Source organism: Cydia amplana, chromosome 15, assembly GCF_948474715.1.
Source record: "Cydia amplana chromosome 15, ilCydAmpl1.1, whole genome shotgun sequence".
Classification (NCBI taxonomy): domain Eukaryota; kingdom Metazoa; phylum Arthropoda; class Insecta; order Lepidoptera; family Tortricidae; genus Cydia; species Cydia amplana.
This window is the reverse complement of record NC_086083.1, coordinates 7,534,717-7,552,178: the sequence shown is the minus strand read 5'-3', so window position 1 is coordinate 7,552,178 and position 17,462 is coordinate 7,534,717. Positions and strand designations below refer to the sequence as shown.

General features: G+C 39.2%; 1 protein-coding gene across 4 annotated transcripts in view; it reads left to right on the top strand.

The window, feature by feature from the left end:
- The window catches only part of LOC134654559 (brain tumor protein), a 532,623-nt gene that overhangs the window by 251,332 nt on the left and 263,829 nt on the right, over nucleotides 1-17,462 (top strand). Inside the window, exon 1 of one of the 4 annotated variants that reach the window (XM_063510014.1) lies at nucleotides 2,191-2,411. The exons of 1 other annotated variant lie outside the window; for it this stretch is intronic. In XM_063510014.1, coding sequence (XP_063366084.1) covers nucleotides 2,402-2,411 — 10 coding nt within the window. In that variant the 5' untranslated portion in view covers nucleotides 2,191-2,401. Of the gene's footprint in view, nucleotides 1-2,190; nucleotides 2,412-17,462 lie in introns of those variants that run through there. 2 more of the 4 variants (XM_063510017.1, XM_063510016.1) reach the window with 2 other exon arrangements.

Genomic DNA, 17,462 nt, shown 5'->3' with positions numbered 1-17,462 from the left:
GCACATACTTTCACCTTGACCCCAAAACGTTATAGTTTACGAGTCACTTTCGTGTTTTAATTAAATGTTACAACTAGGCCGGAGGCAGACTAGCCGTGGGCGACAAAAAATCGTTAAATTGAACGGCATTTATACATTTAAATGACGCAGAAATGGATGTTGTGAAAAAGTTTTAATAATTTGATCTATTGATTCTATCGACACTTGGAATATTTAATTCGTTACATTTGTAGGTACCTACTATTTTTAATGAAAACTACCAGCGATTCACTCCACTTTTACTGAAAAAAAAATCACGGTACATCTTCAAATAATATTCATAGTCGCTTTACTGTCATTTTAGCTGGAACCAATGTCAAAAAATAAAAAGCAGTATTTTCGTTCATAATTTTATTATGCGTTGCGTTGGTGTTTGTGACAGCCCTGCAGGTAAAGGGCTCAATTTTTTTAAATGTAAATGTACCTCACTCACACAGCGTCGCCGACCGTGACATTCAGGTACCAAGACACAGGGTGTCCGAAATCGTTAAGACATTAGGATCAGGAGATTCGGGAGTCTTGAATCTAAATACGAAATAGGTACCTACATTAAATATTTAGATTTAATTTAGAGTTTAGGTGAACCGGTACAAATAATTGTAGATTCATTTTTACACACTAACAAAGAAGGAAGGGACCTACCCTTAATTGATTTTTTTAAGTACCTACTTGTGTCATAAAGTATGTGTGTGTGATAAGTTTTAATATCAAACGCTATTGAAATACATATATGAGATAGGCACTAAAATATATCTAAAAGATATAAGACTATTGTAGCAAACTATTTTGGTACTTATAACTCTTTTTTAACCTCCTAAGGGTGCGTACAAATTTTTGTACCTTATTCCAATAAATATTTTGAACTTTCATTGAGTAGGTAACTAAGGGTTCCAAATTCAAAAACAAAACAAATGTTTCTGGGTCTCAGGAGGACTCCAGCACAAAAAGCGATTTGTTTTTCACAAAGGGAGCAAGAGCACGGCCCTTGAATATGAAAGAAAAAGTCATATTTCCTCAAAAACCCATGGCTATCTAAGGAAATGCGATTCTTTACGTCGGACGCCATGAGAAGTTCGGGTATTAGTCACTGTCAGTCGTGACTCGTGAGGGAATGAGAGGCCATTATTCGAGCTATCTGTGGTGTCATTTCACTGTACAAAGACGCAAATGATTAGCTGGGGCTACGAAATGTTATATTTTCCGACTTTTTGTTGGTATTTGGTATCTGTAGGTATTCTAACTTGATTTTAGACGACTAATTAGCTTATTATAACAACAAATTTAGTAAATTTAATGATTGTATGTGCAGAAGGACTAGAGTATTGGATCCAATCCCATACATTTAACGACTCTTCTCTTTCCGCACAGACCCTATCGGTTGTCTTACATTAAACGTCACTAATAATGTGTCTTAATCAGCTTTGAGTTTCCTTGATTCCAATAGGTTTAGCGACGTCAAATCACATATTAAATGTGATGGTACACATATTCTCGATTCTGTGTTGTATTGCTGACTTATTTATGCGCATTTTGACGGAACAAACGTCCAAAATATACTGTCGCCAGGAGATATATTGCCTTACAACTTCTGCACTGCGAAATTGTACACAAACAAAAACTGCGGCACGAACGAACACAGGACTCTTATTGTGGCCTTGTTGCACAGAAATAACGCGTCCTTTTCTGCTCCCATTTATTTTTGTTTAGAAATAGTCCGCCTTCCCGCTCCGAACGCCATTTTAATTACGACTCAAGAAATTAACGAGACTGTCAGTTATTCTTAAACTTGTGCATTGGGGTCGACTTTAAAAATTCAAATCTTAACAGATGACTTGTTTTGTGTGACGCGCATCTTTTTATATCAGTGCCCGTGGCAATGACCGGGCGCGAGTTCATGGTCGTCTAAATCGCGCGTTTTAAACGATCCAACCGCGTATGTTGAGCATCGAACGTAGGTACTTAGCTGCTGAATGGAAACTGAATTTCCACTGCGTATCGGCATTCAATATCTAGAGAAGCGGCAGTCATATCTGACGAATGCACCGGCTTTATCCACCCTATAGTTAGTCGAAAATAAATACACGGTTGCCGGGGCGCGGGTGTCCATGTGTATATGTGTGCGTGGGTCGGTGGTTGTCGGTTGGGCAGGGGCTGGCACCCCTACACTGGCACGCACGCACACAGCGGCGGCGGGGCGAGAGGGCGCTAGCCGCCGCTCGCCGCACTCAGTCTCGCCCCGACCAGCGTACGGGCCGTTTGCCCGTTCGATCGACGCGCTCGAAAAATAAAACTAGTTTGTTCCTATGCGACGTTACCCCAGTGTGTTATAGACAAAAAACTGTTAGTGTACGTGTTGTTTTTTATGGTGAACGGTTGGTATCCCTTTCTAAGTGTTTTAACGTGCACATGTTCTTTGTTTACGTCTCTAGATATATTAATACACACATGTTTTTTCTAAGGGTTTTTAACGGGTAGTCCGCGTATGAATCATGGCTTTAGTCGTATTAAGTCGTTTCTATTTCCAGGATAATAGTATTGGGATTGATTCGAAGCAAAGTGAAACAAAGACTTAGTTTGTCGAAAGGTGAACGCTCTTTCGAACCTTTTGTCGGGTACATTCGGTGTCGTACCGTACCGTACAGCTGGGTACATACCTGTCTAATTAGTCTGAATAGCCGATCAGTTCTCGTATGGCTAAATTATCTGTGCATCTGCGAGAATCGTGAGTTTGTAGGTCAGTGACCCCGTTAGGCTAGGTTACTTTTTATAATGCTTGCGTAATACATTAGTTAACAAGTTGCATGTCGAATCGCGTCTGTGGTGACTTGCTTGACATTTTGACAGCGTTTCTTGACTCGGTAATTGTTTTACTACTACCTACCTTCACATTCGACCTTAACGGCCAAAATGACTGTTACATTTCGGCATTCAAATCTATGAGGCCGTTGCTACAAATACCTACCTAACTACATTTAGGTAAGTACCTACCTACAGACAGGCACGTTAAATTGGTAAACATTTCAAGTAGGTAAATGTTTTTAATTCACTTCAGTCTTTGTGACATAGGTAGGTACCTAATATAAACGTTTTAAAATGAACCTATTATGCTTGTCAACGCGTTACAGAGTAAATAAGAGGATAATATGTAGAGGATGTACTTATATTTGCACTGATTAACAAATTATTCTTTGTAAATATTGTGTCAATGGACCAAAGACGGACAATAGGTATTTTATTAACGTTGACACAGTCAGATGTCATGATAGGGTAATTGTGTCAGATACCGTCCAATTATAGGAGATGTCTACTTTGAAATGCTAAAAAAAATTATTTAAGTAGTCTTACTTAAATGTGCTATATTTGTTTGTATTGCTCATATTGTCTATTTTAGGTTAATATTACGTGACCTTAAATAATATTTACGGTTTATTTCATAAAAAATATATTATGAAAAAGTAGGGTTATTTCAGTTTCCGTCCGCCTGTGAGCTACTTTTCGTCCACGTATGAGTCAGTTTTCGTCCACTGTATGAAAAAGTACTGTAGGGTGCATTATTGCATTGAAAATCAATTATACCTATCTTTATTTTTTGTTTTTATGTTATATAGATAATTCTTAGTTAGTTACTAGCTTCTGCCCGTGACTTCGACCGCGTAGAATGGTTATTTTCGTGATAAATATTTATATATATTTCCTTCCTCAGGACTCAGACCGACAAACAGTGTTACATTCGCATTTATAATATATAATATCAATATAATAAGGAATCATTTATTTTTAAGCTATGTACGTTACTAGTACCGACTTAGTTTTGTTGTATATAGGGTCGTTGCGTTAGTTTTCATCAACTTATCGGAGCTGCCAGAGTAGCTGGACAGTAAAATTTATCATGAAATACCCACTTAAATATATGATAGTTATTTGTTTTCTTGTGTTAATTTATGTATAGGAAAAACGAATGCAGATGCATTATTAAGATAAACACCAGTTATAATTATAATACCTACCCACTTTTAATTTATTAATTACAGATATTTAACTCGTTTTTCTTAAATTACTAACAATCTAATACAATCTATTTATCAACTTTAGATAATATTATTATTTGAGAAATTCAGAGTCTCAATATACATGGTCATTCAATAATTTATTTTTTTGTAGGAAAAGATCTCTATGTATGGTCATAGTCGTCAGGGAGTTCATTCTGAATTAATTAAGTGACCATAGAGATTTAGGCACTGAAATTCTTTAGAAAAACAGCTCGTGTCGTGTATGTGCCTTATAAAGAATTTATGATAGTAATTTAATTTATTTAGTACGGCGGTGAACGTCATTTATTTTATTACGGAAATTGACAGATACAGCAACAGTAATGCAGCTGCAATTATCAGTCGGACGCCTTCCTTAACCCTGGCCACAGACAATCGGAATTTTCATTCGATTTCCGTATGGAATGACATGTGGGAACGGGACGTCGCTCTACAAATGCATAGCGCTGTCTCGCTTACACATGTCATTCCTTACGGAAAATTCCGAACGTCTGCGGCCAGGCTTTTAAAAATACAGTTCGGATTCAGGGCTTCAACCGCGAAAATCGAAGTTCGCAAATTGCGGGCATTTTTCTCTGTCACTCTAATTACGCCGTCATTGGAGTAAAAGAGAAAGTGCCCCGCAATTTTGCGAATTTCGATTTTGGCGGTAGCCCCTCTGACTACACCAGCATTATTGCAGCGTGACAATACTGCCGACTGCATTATTGCTGCAAATGTCAAAAATCCATGCAGCAACATGGGTTTTGACAAATGCGACAGTAAGGCCAAGCGCGCACCACGACTTTTTGTCGCACGATAATTTAGTCGCAGAAATGTAACGTATGTGTTTATATGTCAGTGCGCGCATATGCGACAAAAAAATCGCAGCGATTTTAAAATTGTGATTTGTCACATTTTTCCGCGACTGCTCGCGACGCCATTGTCACAAAGTGAATTGCAGCATACGGAGTTGTATGGCCCCGCGCGCACTGCGATAATAAAATCGCACCCCGGACCTCAGTCGGCATTTCGCTCTCCAAGAGTCAACATATCGGAACCTGCTTCTCCAATGGAGTCACAAGATGAGACGCTAGATGTTGACCGTTTAATTATAGAAATAGAAGGAGATCACCTTTGTGGTATAAATACTCAGTCATACAGCGATTGCATATTGTTTCACGCCTGGCGACTGGTACGAAATCCATGTCGAGAATGAACAAATCGTCGACTTTTCATCGCAGTGCGCGCAGTGAATTTTCTGCGATAAATTACAGCGCGATTCTAAAATCGTCTCGCAAAAATTAAAATCGTGGTGCGCGCTTGGCCTTACAGACGCCCGGACCGTGACTTTGCGGTCCGGCGCACGTTCGATCGTGTGTAAGGTGATCCGCCGTATGTACGTCCATTAAAGCCGTGTAACAGACAACCGCACCCATGAGTGAGAGCGAGAAAGAGATGGCTTTTAAGGACGCAGTTTTATAAAGCCCCACATTCACACTCCTACCGTGTAGGCCGCCTCGTAGTCCGCCTCGTTGGGTAGGATTGTGTATGGGGGTTGTGGACTACGAGCCGTCCTACAAACGGCTAAACGGTAGGACGGCTCGTAGTCTACAACCCCCATACACAATCCTACCCAACGAGGCGGACTACGAGGCGGCCTACAAGGTAGGAGTGTGAATGCGGGGCTTAAGTGAGAGCGAAAAACAGATACTTATTAAACCAGCATCCACACGGCCTGGTACAGCTATCAGTTCATGCTGTAGGATATAGAGCGAGATAGGGAGACAATTATATGTCTCATTCTTGCAGGACTATTTTGTAACATCGTGTAAATACTGCTTAATAATCATAGACATTTCAATTATTTTAAAGCCCGCTCCACACTCGTGCGCGAGATATTAAGGAGGGAAAATCGTAAGATTTGACATTTTTTATATTAAGATTCGAGTAATGCTTGATGCTTAAATAATTAATTGCCTATTTTAACTTATTTCCTCGCATATTTGGGGCAAACCACTATGCTCCGGTGGGAATAGCAATTCGTGGAATCGTCTCATTGTCGGACTCAGTTCAATTCTTTCATTTCGTCGAACAAAATCGAAACTCATCCACGAATTGCTATTTTCGCCCTCAGTAATCATGTAATAATAAATCTCGTCTACACCACTCATAGTACATGGACGGAAACTGAAACAATATTTAAAGCTATTTTTAGTTTTCGACCACGTATTTTAAACATGATTTTAATCAAGCAACACTGACAAAAACGTGGACGAAAACTAAAATGTATAATCTTATAAGCAAGAAACATCATTTTAAGAGAAAATATATAGTAGTTTATAAGTCTTTTGAAGTAAAACGATCATAACAAATACTCACCTAGCTGTTCCAGTTACCGTCCGTGTGGTCGGAAACTAAATATTTTTCAAAATTAGTATGTCAGTACTCGTCCACTAAATTTATCAAAGATTATTATGAAAAAACTATAAAAAACACTTAAAATTGCGTTTACTATACTTTTAAGTTGCAGTATGTGCCAATAACGTAACTTAAACTAGTTAAATTAATTAATAAACTTACCGTGAACATTTGCCGCCAACACTTTTTTTTTCTTGCAAAATGACGTTTTCAAGCTCTGGATGCAATGCCGCCACTTACATAATTTTTTTTAAAGCCGCTATTTGTCAAATAACACTTTTATTTTGGTAAAAATATTGCTTAGACATTATGGATTGCAACAAATCCAAACATGTGTGAGAAGGCTTGTTTATATTCAAATTTTCCGCAATTCTTTGTAGCAACTCCGCCAAGTGGACGGAAACAGGCACTGGACGGCAAACAGACACAATTACCCTATAACATGTCAAACTTGTCATAACATTGGATTAGAGGCGATTTGGACGCCCTAAGTTCACATACTTACATATTAATTAGGTATGAAATCCGCTTATATGAGCGTGTAGGCATAACATATGGTAGATTAGCTCTATTGTCAGTGGGCAACCACATGACTATACTAATATACCTACACCTTACCTACCTACCTGTAGGTACTTATGTAATAAGTATGTGTGAGTAGACAAGGTTAGAGGTAGGTAGCTAACAATAAAGGTAAGTTCAATTAAATTTATCTGACAAAAAGTCGTGTCAATTATGTAACTAACTGTCAAAAGCGTATCAAGTCCTGACGTGACCAACCTTGTCATTGGTCACGTCAGGACTCGAAGATAGGGTACCTACCGGCTACCTACCTATTAATCATAGTTATGGATCATAGTTATCTGAAATAAATGTATTTTGATTTGATTTTGATTATTAACCTTAGTCCCCCACAAATCAAAACTTGCCAATACAATTTTATTTGGCAAAAGATATATTCAAAATATGCACAAAAGGCAGGTAACTGCCCTACTTAGTGTAGCCAGACCAAACAATATTCTAGGTACCTTATAGTACAGGGCGGACACGCCATACATCAAAAATGATTTGCGTTTATATGTGTGCGCGGCACGTCTGTACACGCGTCATTGTGTATCTGACGGACTTCTGGCATGCTCTCAGTAGAGCGACTTACGCACACATTCATGTCGCGGCCAGTCGCGGGGCGAGGTAATCCGAGTCGGGGCAGGGCGGTGCGTGGCCGTTCTGTATGATAATACTATTACTTATTCTGTGCTTATAGGTCTTTAGGAAATAGGTGCCTACAGAGCAAACTAAACTTTTTATCGGGCCGCGTCTAATTGTAGTTGTTCCCTGCACCCTCATTTTAAGAGCCCATCAACGTGCACACTATCGCCACTGCTAAATAATCGTGATTATTTCAATTTAACGAAAGATATTTTAAAAAAGTGGGCCGCTACGTACTGTATCTTATATTAAAGTACGTTTCTATGTTGCTGGATTCGTCAATCTATAAACTCAAAACAAAAACGGCCGTTTTAACTTTGGACGCCTAGATTGACGAATCCAGCAACATAGAAACTAGTTTACTAGTTTGATGTATTCAAAAGGTATTTTATTACGAGATACAGTATATGTAGCGCCCCCTTTTTTTAATATATTTCGTTAAATTTAAATAATCACGATTATTTAGCAGTGGCGCTAGTGTGCACGTTGATGGGCTCTTAAGGCAACTGTGGTACCAAAGTTAGTTTACCATATATCTTCATACATTGACCTGAGGGGCTACCGCAAAAACCGAAATCCGCAAATTGCGGGGATCGTTCTCTTTTACTCCAATGAAGGTATAATTAGAAAGACAGATACAGATGCCCGGAATTTGCGAACTTCGATTTTTGCGGTTATAGCCCTGAACGCCAATTCAAACATACTTCTTGTTGTCAAAATGATAAGGCTTCGTCACACAGGCGCGTTTTCCGGGCGCGACGTGAGCGGGGCGCGCCGCTTTTACATACAAAACGCTCACGCCCCCGCCCGGAAAACGCGCCTGTGTTTGAAGCCTTTAATGATGTCATTGTTTTAATTCGTGTGTGCATTTCTTGTTCGATCATGTATTAGTGCGAGCGCGACGCACGACACACGACACGAGCGAATCGAATGCTAAAAAGCGGCCAAGTGTAAGTCGGACTCGCCTATGAAGGGTTCCGTATTTAGGGGATTTATGACGTATTCAAAAAAACTACTTACTAGATCTCGTTCAAACCAATTTTCGGTGGAAGTTTGCATGGTAATGTACATCATATATTTTTTTAGTTTTATCATTCTCGTATTTTAGAAGTTACAGGGGCGGGGGACACACATTTTACCACTTTGGAAGTGTCTCTCGCGCAAACTATTCAGTTTAGAAAAAAATGATATTAGAAACCTCAATATCATTTTTGAAGACCTATCCATAGATACCCCATACGTATGGGTTTGAAGGAAAAAAAAATTTGAGTTTCAGTTCTAAGTATGGGGAACCCCCAAAATTTATTGTTTTTTTTTTTATTTTTGTGTGAAAATCTTAATGCGGTTCACAGAATACATAACTACTTACCAAGTTTCAACAGTATAGTTTCGGAAAAAAGTGGCTGTGACATACGGACGGACAGACAGACATGACGAATCCATAAAGGTTCCGTTGTTTGCCATTTGGCTACGGAACCCTAAAAATGACATTCTGAAATCAAAATTTAATTGGCCTCCTGTACGTTTTGTTATTACCTATCTGACTTTTACTTCGGTACGGAACCGTCGGCACGCGTCAGTATTTTTTTTAATAATTCCGTTTACAGTTACACGTTTTGTTATCTCACCACTTGTTGATATTCGTGGGAACCTTGACTTGACACCATACAATGTCACCCGATTACTGACCTTACATTAAATTCAATTGATACTGTCACCGTATTTATAAGGCTTGGTTTTATTTAAGTAAGTACTTATTTGTTCGGTTTTATCGTTATTGCTACTTATTTAAGAGCCAACAGGAGCTAAGATTTAAATATTTTAGGTATTTACCTAAATATATATTTATACCCGTCTCGCTAACGGAAGCGGCTCCTAAAACTAGTGCGATAAGGACAAGGCGAAAAATCCTGCGTAAAAATATCAAAAATCGAGGTTTCGTACTCGACTGTTTCCTCCTCCAAAACTTAACCAATCGTAACCAAATTTGGAAATCTAAATGATTATGACATTATCTGTGTCGGACCGTTTTGCTTTTTTGACTAATTGATATCAGTTTTGAATAGCACGCCTCTCATTGCGGCATAGTCAATTAGGCCATTTTGGCCATTTTTGAAGGGCTCTAGCGCCTTAAAAAACAAAAATATCAAAAAAAGCAAAACGGTCCGACACAGATATTGACAATATTAATCTGTGTTGAAAAAAATCATTGCTCTAGCTTCAAAACCCGCGGAGGAAACAGTCGAGTACGTTTGTATGGAGAAATGACCACTCCTGTTGGCTCTTAAGGCAAAGTCCTAATGTACGCCGCGTAGCCAACATGCCAATCGCTTACGCTCCGTAGCGATCGAAACGCAACTGACACTGTCGCAGTAATATGGAAGAGTGATAGAGATATAGATAGATTCGGGTTTTGAAATAGACATCTATAAGATATCTTTTAGACATCACCAAGATACGATACGATAACAATATGTTTAAGATCTAACCTGACAAATTTGACATTTGCGCGATTCTGGAGATACTCTTGAACGATTTCCACAAGATATGGCTTAGAGATCCAATTCACATCTATTAGATATCTAATTCTATCTAACGTAAACCTGACATTGGTTGCCCGAATTGCGCTGCAAAAGAGAACCAGTTGAAATCTAAACTATAACGTATCTAGAATAGATCTAGTACGTGTCGTCTCTTGTGAATATCTTGAAGTTCGAATACGGCAAGCAAAGCGTTTCGTTGTCGTAGCGATAGCGATTGTCACCTTGGCTAGGTTGGCAGTCGCGACATCTACGCAGCCGCGACAACGTCCATAATTAAATTGTAAAAATAACCAGTCAAGTGTGAGTCGGAATCGCTTACCGAGGGTTCCGTATTCCGTACATCACAGATTGCTGTTTTGGCGGCGTTAACTAGTGATAGTGCGACCGCGTCATTAAAAAAAACCGGCCAAGTGCGAGTCGGACTCGCGCACGGAGGGTTCCGCACCATCAACAAAAAATAGAGCAAAACAAGCCAAAAACGGTCACCCATCCAAGTACCGACCCCGCCCGACGTTGCTTAACTTCGGTCAAAAATCACGTTTGTTGTAAGAGTATGGGAGCCCCACTTAAATCTTTATTTTATTCTGTTTTTAGTATTTGTTGTTATAGCGGCAACAGAAATATCATCATCTGTGAAAATTTCAACTGTCTAGCTATCACGGTTCGTGAGATACAGCCTGGTGACAGACGGACGGACGGACGGACGGACGGACAGCGGAGTCTTAGTAATAGGGTCCCGTTTTTACCCTTTGGGTACGGAACCCTAAAAACGGCCAAGTGTGACTTCGCGTACAGGGGATTCCGTACCATCACCATCACTTCTTTTATCAATTATTTCTTATTTGCAGAGTATTTACGAGAGTACCTATTCAAATTGAAACTGTATGGAAATAGCGCCTTATTGACAACCAACAATAAGTAAGTACACTTTTGGTTGAAAATGGCACATATGTATACCAAATTTGTTTGCTACTTTATACTAGTCGAACTAAACGAAATGCTCAAGTACTTATATACTTATATAAGAATGATTATATTTCATTAGTAAAACTACCCGAAAACCTAAGAAAATACTGCGAAAAAAAGGTTGTAGCGAAAATCCTAATTAATACCAAGTCTTATCCGCAAAGTAAATAAAAGTAGCTCACCTAATTAGAGATAACACTAAAGTCAGATGATTCGTATCCCGAACGTGCCTCGTGACGCACAATATTCTAGGCCATTCAGAACCCTATGCTTATAGGTATATATATATTCTCTTCGTGCTTTCTTCTTATTTGTAACAAAGGATAACCTACCCTTATCTGTTAATGAAACTTGCCAACAGTGTATTTATTATGTGGAGTTTCGTGACTTCATTCTTATAAGGGCCTGGCCCTACTGGTGCGTAGCGTTGCGTCGCGTGTTTCGTCACCAGCGTCATCGATATTTTACTTATACATATTTTTATGACATGCCCAATAAAAAGTGTTGCAACGACGCGACGCAACGCAACGCACCAGTGGGGCCCCTCTCTAATTTAACAACTTTAGCTACGCTGCTGTAAGGGCTGATTGCGGAGGGTCGTAGAATTTAAACTGAAACATACCTATAAATAAATAGTTTTTTTTAACTAGATGTGTATAACATATGTTTATAACAGTCAAAAGTTTACGTCTCTCCATTTTCTATTGTCACTCAAAAATAATCTATCTCTTTGAGGAAATAGTTACCTTGTAATTGAAATATATTTCCCGTTTTTTTTACAACTAAAAGCATTTATTTCTTCCACTTTTATACAACATACCATCAATTTCGTAACTCATATCTACTCGGTGCTATGACTTTGGCATTTGTGTACCTAAGCAAAACCAACCGCAATAATGTATTTCATTCTTATATGTGACGTTATCTATGAAAATGGACCTTATTGTCGATGGCGCTTACGCCATTATTAACGATGCTCCGATAGTAATACAATGTCGCGTCGCGTGACGCTGTGCGGCGTAAGCGCCATTGACAATAAGGTCCCTTTTTATAGATAATGCCCCATATTAACCCGTTCTGACCTGATCATTATTAGAGTAAGTTAATGTTGGGAGACACGTCCTTTCTGCACAAAACACTGCTGTAATTGATTTGATAAATTGCTTGCCCTAATGTGATTAACCGTCTTTTCAAATCATGGTACTGGTTACTTAGACTGTGTTGCCAAGCAGTGCAGAGTCATTTATCTTGTTAATAATGTATTGTGCTTCCACACCTGTATACCTGGATATGTTATAATATACATAATTGATTATTGGCAAGCCTTGTGTTCACCATTATCCCACCATGACGTTGCGGTATTGCCAGAGAGAACGTCGAATTGCCGAAACGAGATTTATTTCAATTTCTTTAGTCTGATGATTAGACCAGCGGTTCTCAATCTTTTTTTGACTGAACCCTTTTGGAAAGCGAAATACTTGATGGAACCCTACAATAAAACAATAGTTTTTAGAAGTGTATTTTTTTATTAAATAAGCATAATTCTAAATTCTTGCGGAACCCCTGCAGGGGTGTCGCGGAACCCTAGGGTTCACACACTTTGAGTATGACTGGATTAGACAATATTTCTGGTATGTGTTGTTAGTGGTAAATAAAAATAATGGGGCTTGAGGTACAAGGTTCAATTCTCGACTTAGGAGCGTAGCCAAGATGAGAATCATCAACGCCAATTTTTTTTAAATTTATTTATATCACAACATTGAAAACATTTCCTCGTTTCTCCAGAAACTTCCTGCGTCACAGCTAAACTGCGGAATGAACTGTCGCCACGGTATTTCCGGACCGGTACGACCTTCAAACCTTCACGAAAAGAGCGTACTCCCATCTTATAGGCCGGTAAAGCACTTGCATCCTCTGGTGTTGTAGGCGTACATGGGCAACGGTAATTGCTTACCATCAGGTGATTCGTTTGCGTCATATATCATAAAAACATTTAAAAGTAAGTAAATTAAAAACATTTAAATATTGTATGGATATGATTACGTGACGTTTCGTTCGCATTTGTCACATATATTGTTTACTTTTCGATTGGCGTTCACGATTAACCACTTTCACCTTGGCTACGCCCTCTGTTCTGCTGTAATTTAGTAGTGATTTTCCTCTCATGACAATTTATATCGATGGATCAGTCCAGCCCTAGTAGCGCGGTCGCATTTTTATCGCTTATCACCATGCCTGTCACGTTCTAACAAGTATGTAAGTGCGAAAGTGACGGGCATAGTGATAGTCGATAAAAATGGAACCGTGCTGAGCCCGCAGTTCAGACTGTAGTAATTTAATTTGCAACTCCCACTTATTTTTAAATAGTAATTTTAGACTTATGGCGTTATTGGCGTTATTCATAAACGGCTGCTAACTTTATGATGATCGTCGTTTGTCCCTATCTGTCGTTATGCCATAGATAGGTACAAACGACGATCATCAGCTGATTAACTTAGCAGACGTTTATGAATAACGCCGCTATTTATTATTTTTAGAAAACCGGTTTGTTTGTTGCCTTTCTTCAATTCTACGTTGTTGTTGTACTTTTAAACGATGGAATTTTCCCAAACATTCTGACTTGCGATAAGGCTAATAATACATTCAAAACTCGATATAAACCGGCATCAACACAATTGGCTTTAACAACCGAAAACAACGGTCAAGTTAATGGAGCGAGCACATTCCCATGACATGTCAAACGTAAACTGACAGTCATGTCATTTATGGGGGTGCCGTTAAACCACATCCCGGCTACAATTAAGGGCAATCATCCAATTTGTGAGGGTCCGTCGTCATGGTTACGGGCGCAAATGTCAGGGCTAGGCCCTTGAAAGGGCTTTTTAAGCTCACTTAGGACAGGACACACAAAACAGGTTTTTCAAAGAGCGCGGTACTCGTATCAGTTAGAGTAAACGCTTTAAAGTAAAGTGTTTACTACAGTTATGTTAAACGGCCCGCCCCGGCTTCGCACGGGTTAACAAATTATACATAAACCTTCCTCTTGAATCACTCTACCTATAAAAAAAACGCATCAAAATCCGTTGCGAAGTTTTAAAGATCTAAGCATACATATGGACAGACAGACAGCGGCAAGCGACTTTGTTTTATACTATGTAGTGATAGTGAAGCCGCCAAATACCTACGCAAAAGGTCGTAGGTATATTTGACTAACAAGGAGATGACACACCACAAGTTACTACGAGTACGAGGCCAAAATTATCAGAATGATAAGATTATAAAAACCGGCCAAGTGCGAGTCGGACTCGCCCATGAAGGGTTCCGTATTTAGGCGATTTATGACGTATTAAAAAAAAAACTACTTGCTAGATCTCGTTCAAACCAATTTTCGGTGGAAGTTTACATGGTAATGTACATCATATATTTTTTTTAGTTTTATCATTCTCTTATTTTAGAAGTTAGGGGGGGGGGGGGACACACATTTTACCACTTTGGAAGTGTCTCTCGCGCAAACTATTCAGTTTAGAAAAAAATGATATTAGGAACCTCAATATCATTTTTGAAGACCTATCCATAGATACCCCACACGTATGGGTTTGATGAAAAAAAAAATTTTGAGTTTCAGTTCGAAGTATGGGGAACCCCAAAAATTTATTGTTTTTTTTCTATTTTTGTGTGAAAATCTTAATGCGGTTCACAGAATACATCTACTTACCAAGTTTCAACAGTATAGTTCTTATAGTTTCGGAGAAAAGTGGCTGTGACATACGGACGGACAGACGGACAGACGGACAGACAGACAGACAGACAGACATGACGAATCTATAAGGGTTCCGTTTTTTGCCATTTGGCTACGGAACCCTAATAAAAAAGCTCAAATATTCATCTAAACTTCTAAAGGCATCTAAAACACAGTGGCAGCGACAGAAAAAGTTTTAAGGCTTCGTCACACAGGCGCGTTTTCCGGGCGGCGCGTGAGCGGGGCGTGAGCGTTTTATATGTAAACTAGCGTACCGCCCCGGCTTCACACGGGTACGTCAATAAATTTACACAAAAGCTTTACAAATTATACACCAAAACCTTCCTCGCGAATCACACTATTTATAGGTGAAAACCGCATGAAAATCCGTCAAATAGTTTTTGAGTCTATCGCGAACATACAGACAGACAGACGCGGCAGGGGACTTTGTTTTATAATGTGTATTGATATTGATTGATATTGAAGCGGCGCGCCCCGCTCACGCGCCGCCCGGAAAACGCGCCTGTGTGACGAAGCCTTAAACGCGTCAACTGACGCGCGTGGCTACAGCTCAATAACAACCTTCGTGCATTCCGACAAGGTTCAAGATTACGTGCCACGCACTATAGGCGTAGCGGTCAAAAGGTTAAGGATGTCGGGTTAATTAATTGACGATAAATCATCTGCAGACAAAGACCACTTCGTCAACTGTTAAACAGGCCGTTTGTAATAGCATCCTTGTAATTATGCAAATAACGCGTTAATGAGAACAAAAAAGTTGTGGAATTGCTATAAAATTTAACACAATTTAAAAAGTGCGTTCTTTTCTTTTACACGTAATAAACTTCAAAGAAAGACCCTTACGCATGACGCGTGACCCGAGCAGAGCTGAAGCGTGACTGTGAAGCGAGTTGAATAAATTGAACATTTATAGCAACTAACTCCGACCGAAGTGATATGGACATCGAAATATCGTTTAGGTATTGTATAAATTTAAAGTAGGCAGAAGATACAAAAACATTTTTGACAGCTCAAGGCACGTAGCGAACTCAACGACCATGACCATACATTTACATTTGTAGTTCGTCATCCGCGCACGCGAAAATCTATGTATTTGGATATTTTGGATACTACTTACTATACATCAAAATTCAAAACCACATTGCAACAAGTAGTAATACTTCGGTCCGCGGGCAAAAACAATTGACGAGTGACGAGTTTGAATTAGCCATGATTTACAAAGAGCTGGCGGACTGTCGTTACCTAGTTATTATTCTAGAGATTCGAATTTAGAATGCAAATTAAAACATGTTCGTAGGTTATATACTGTTCTAAAAATACTCATTATGACTCTTTAAAACTGACACGTGTATTAAATGGACATGCCGAGTCAACTAGCACTATTTATAGAAATATGTACACTATCTTCACACTTCATTTCATTACCAATGAATACACCTTCGCTCCATTAACACAGCATATCGCTAATTGCACCTGTCATGTACATTTCTTCATTAACGTAAGATGCACTAGCAATTACGTCTCGCAATGGGAACGGAGTCCCCTTCATTTGTTACATAACCTATACAATTATGGGAGACCTCTAGACTTTTGTTGCTGAGGTGTTCATAAAATACCGAGTTAAGTGCAAGCAACTCGAACTCGTTTTCATCCCAGTTTAAGCGCGCTCTCTGATTGCCTATTATATTATGGATCTCAAGATCATGGTTACACTGGCTAGAAGAAAACTTCGACTGTCTTATGCTCGCTAATACTTGGTATGCTTACTTTCCCGTTCAAAAAGGTCATATCCACTGCGAATTTGTACATGAGTACGTCGTTTTAGAAAGGATTACTACAGGTGTTTTCTTGCAGAGGTCACGGTATGTTGGGTAGACGAATTCTCAGCGTTATCATACAGTCATTGGCCGTAAGATTCTCCCTTTTTTCATTGTTAAGAGACCGGAACGGGCACGCAAGTCGGTTCACATGCCGCGTTTGGTCTGCGTTAGTCATAGACTGGCCTCTGGGTAGTCACTGGCGTCAAGTCAAGGTCGGATTTAGTTGCGTATGGATTGAACAGTCGACGTCAAAGATGTGTTTACACTTTTGCACCTTACTCCTTTGTAATAAGGCGGAAAATGTAAACATATCATTGACGTACGAGGGTGAATTGAAAAGTTTTGAGCCTAACCTTTAAAATAAAGACTTGAGTTTTTATAACAATTTTATTTCTCTATATAGTCTCCAAAACTATCTATACACTTTTGCGACCTTGCTTCTAACTTCATTATTCCTTGTAAAAAAAAAGAATCTTGAAGGTGATCGAAATATTCAGTCACAGCTTCTTGTACCTTAATATCCGTCGAAAATTTCCGTCCTTCCAAGTGATTTTTTAGGTTCGGGAAAAGATGTTAATCAAAGGGGCCAAGTCAGGCGAATAGGGTGGATGCGGCAACAATTCAATCCCACAGTTATGTATTTGTGGCTAAGATTTCGCTGCAGTATGGACAGGAG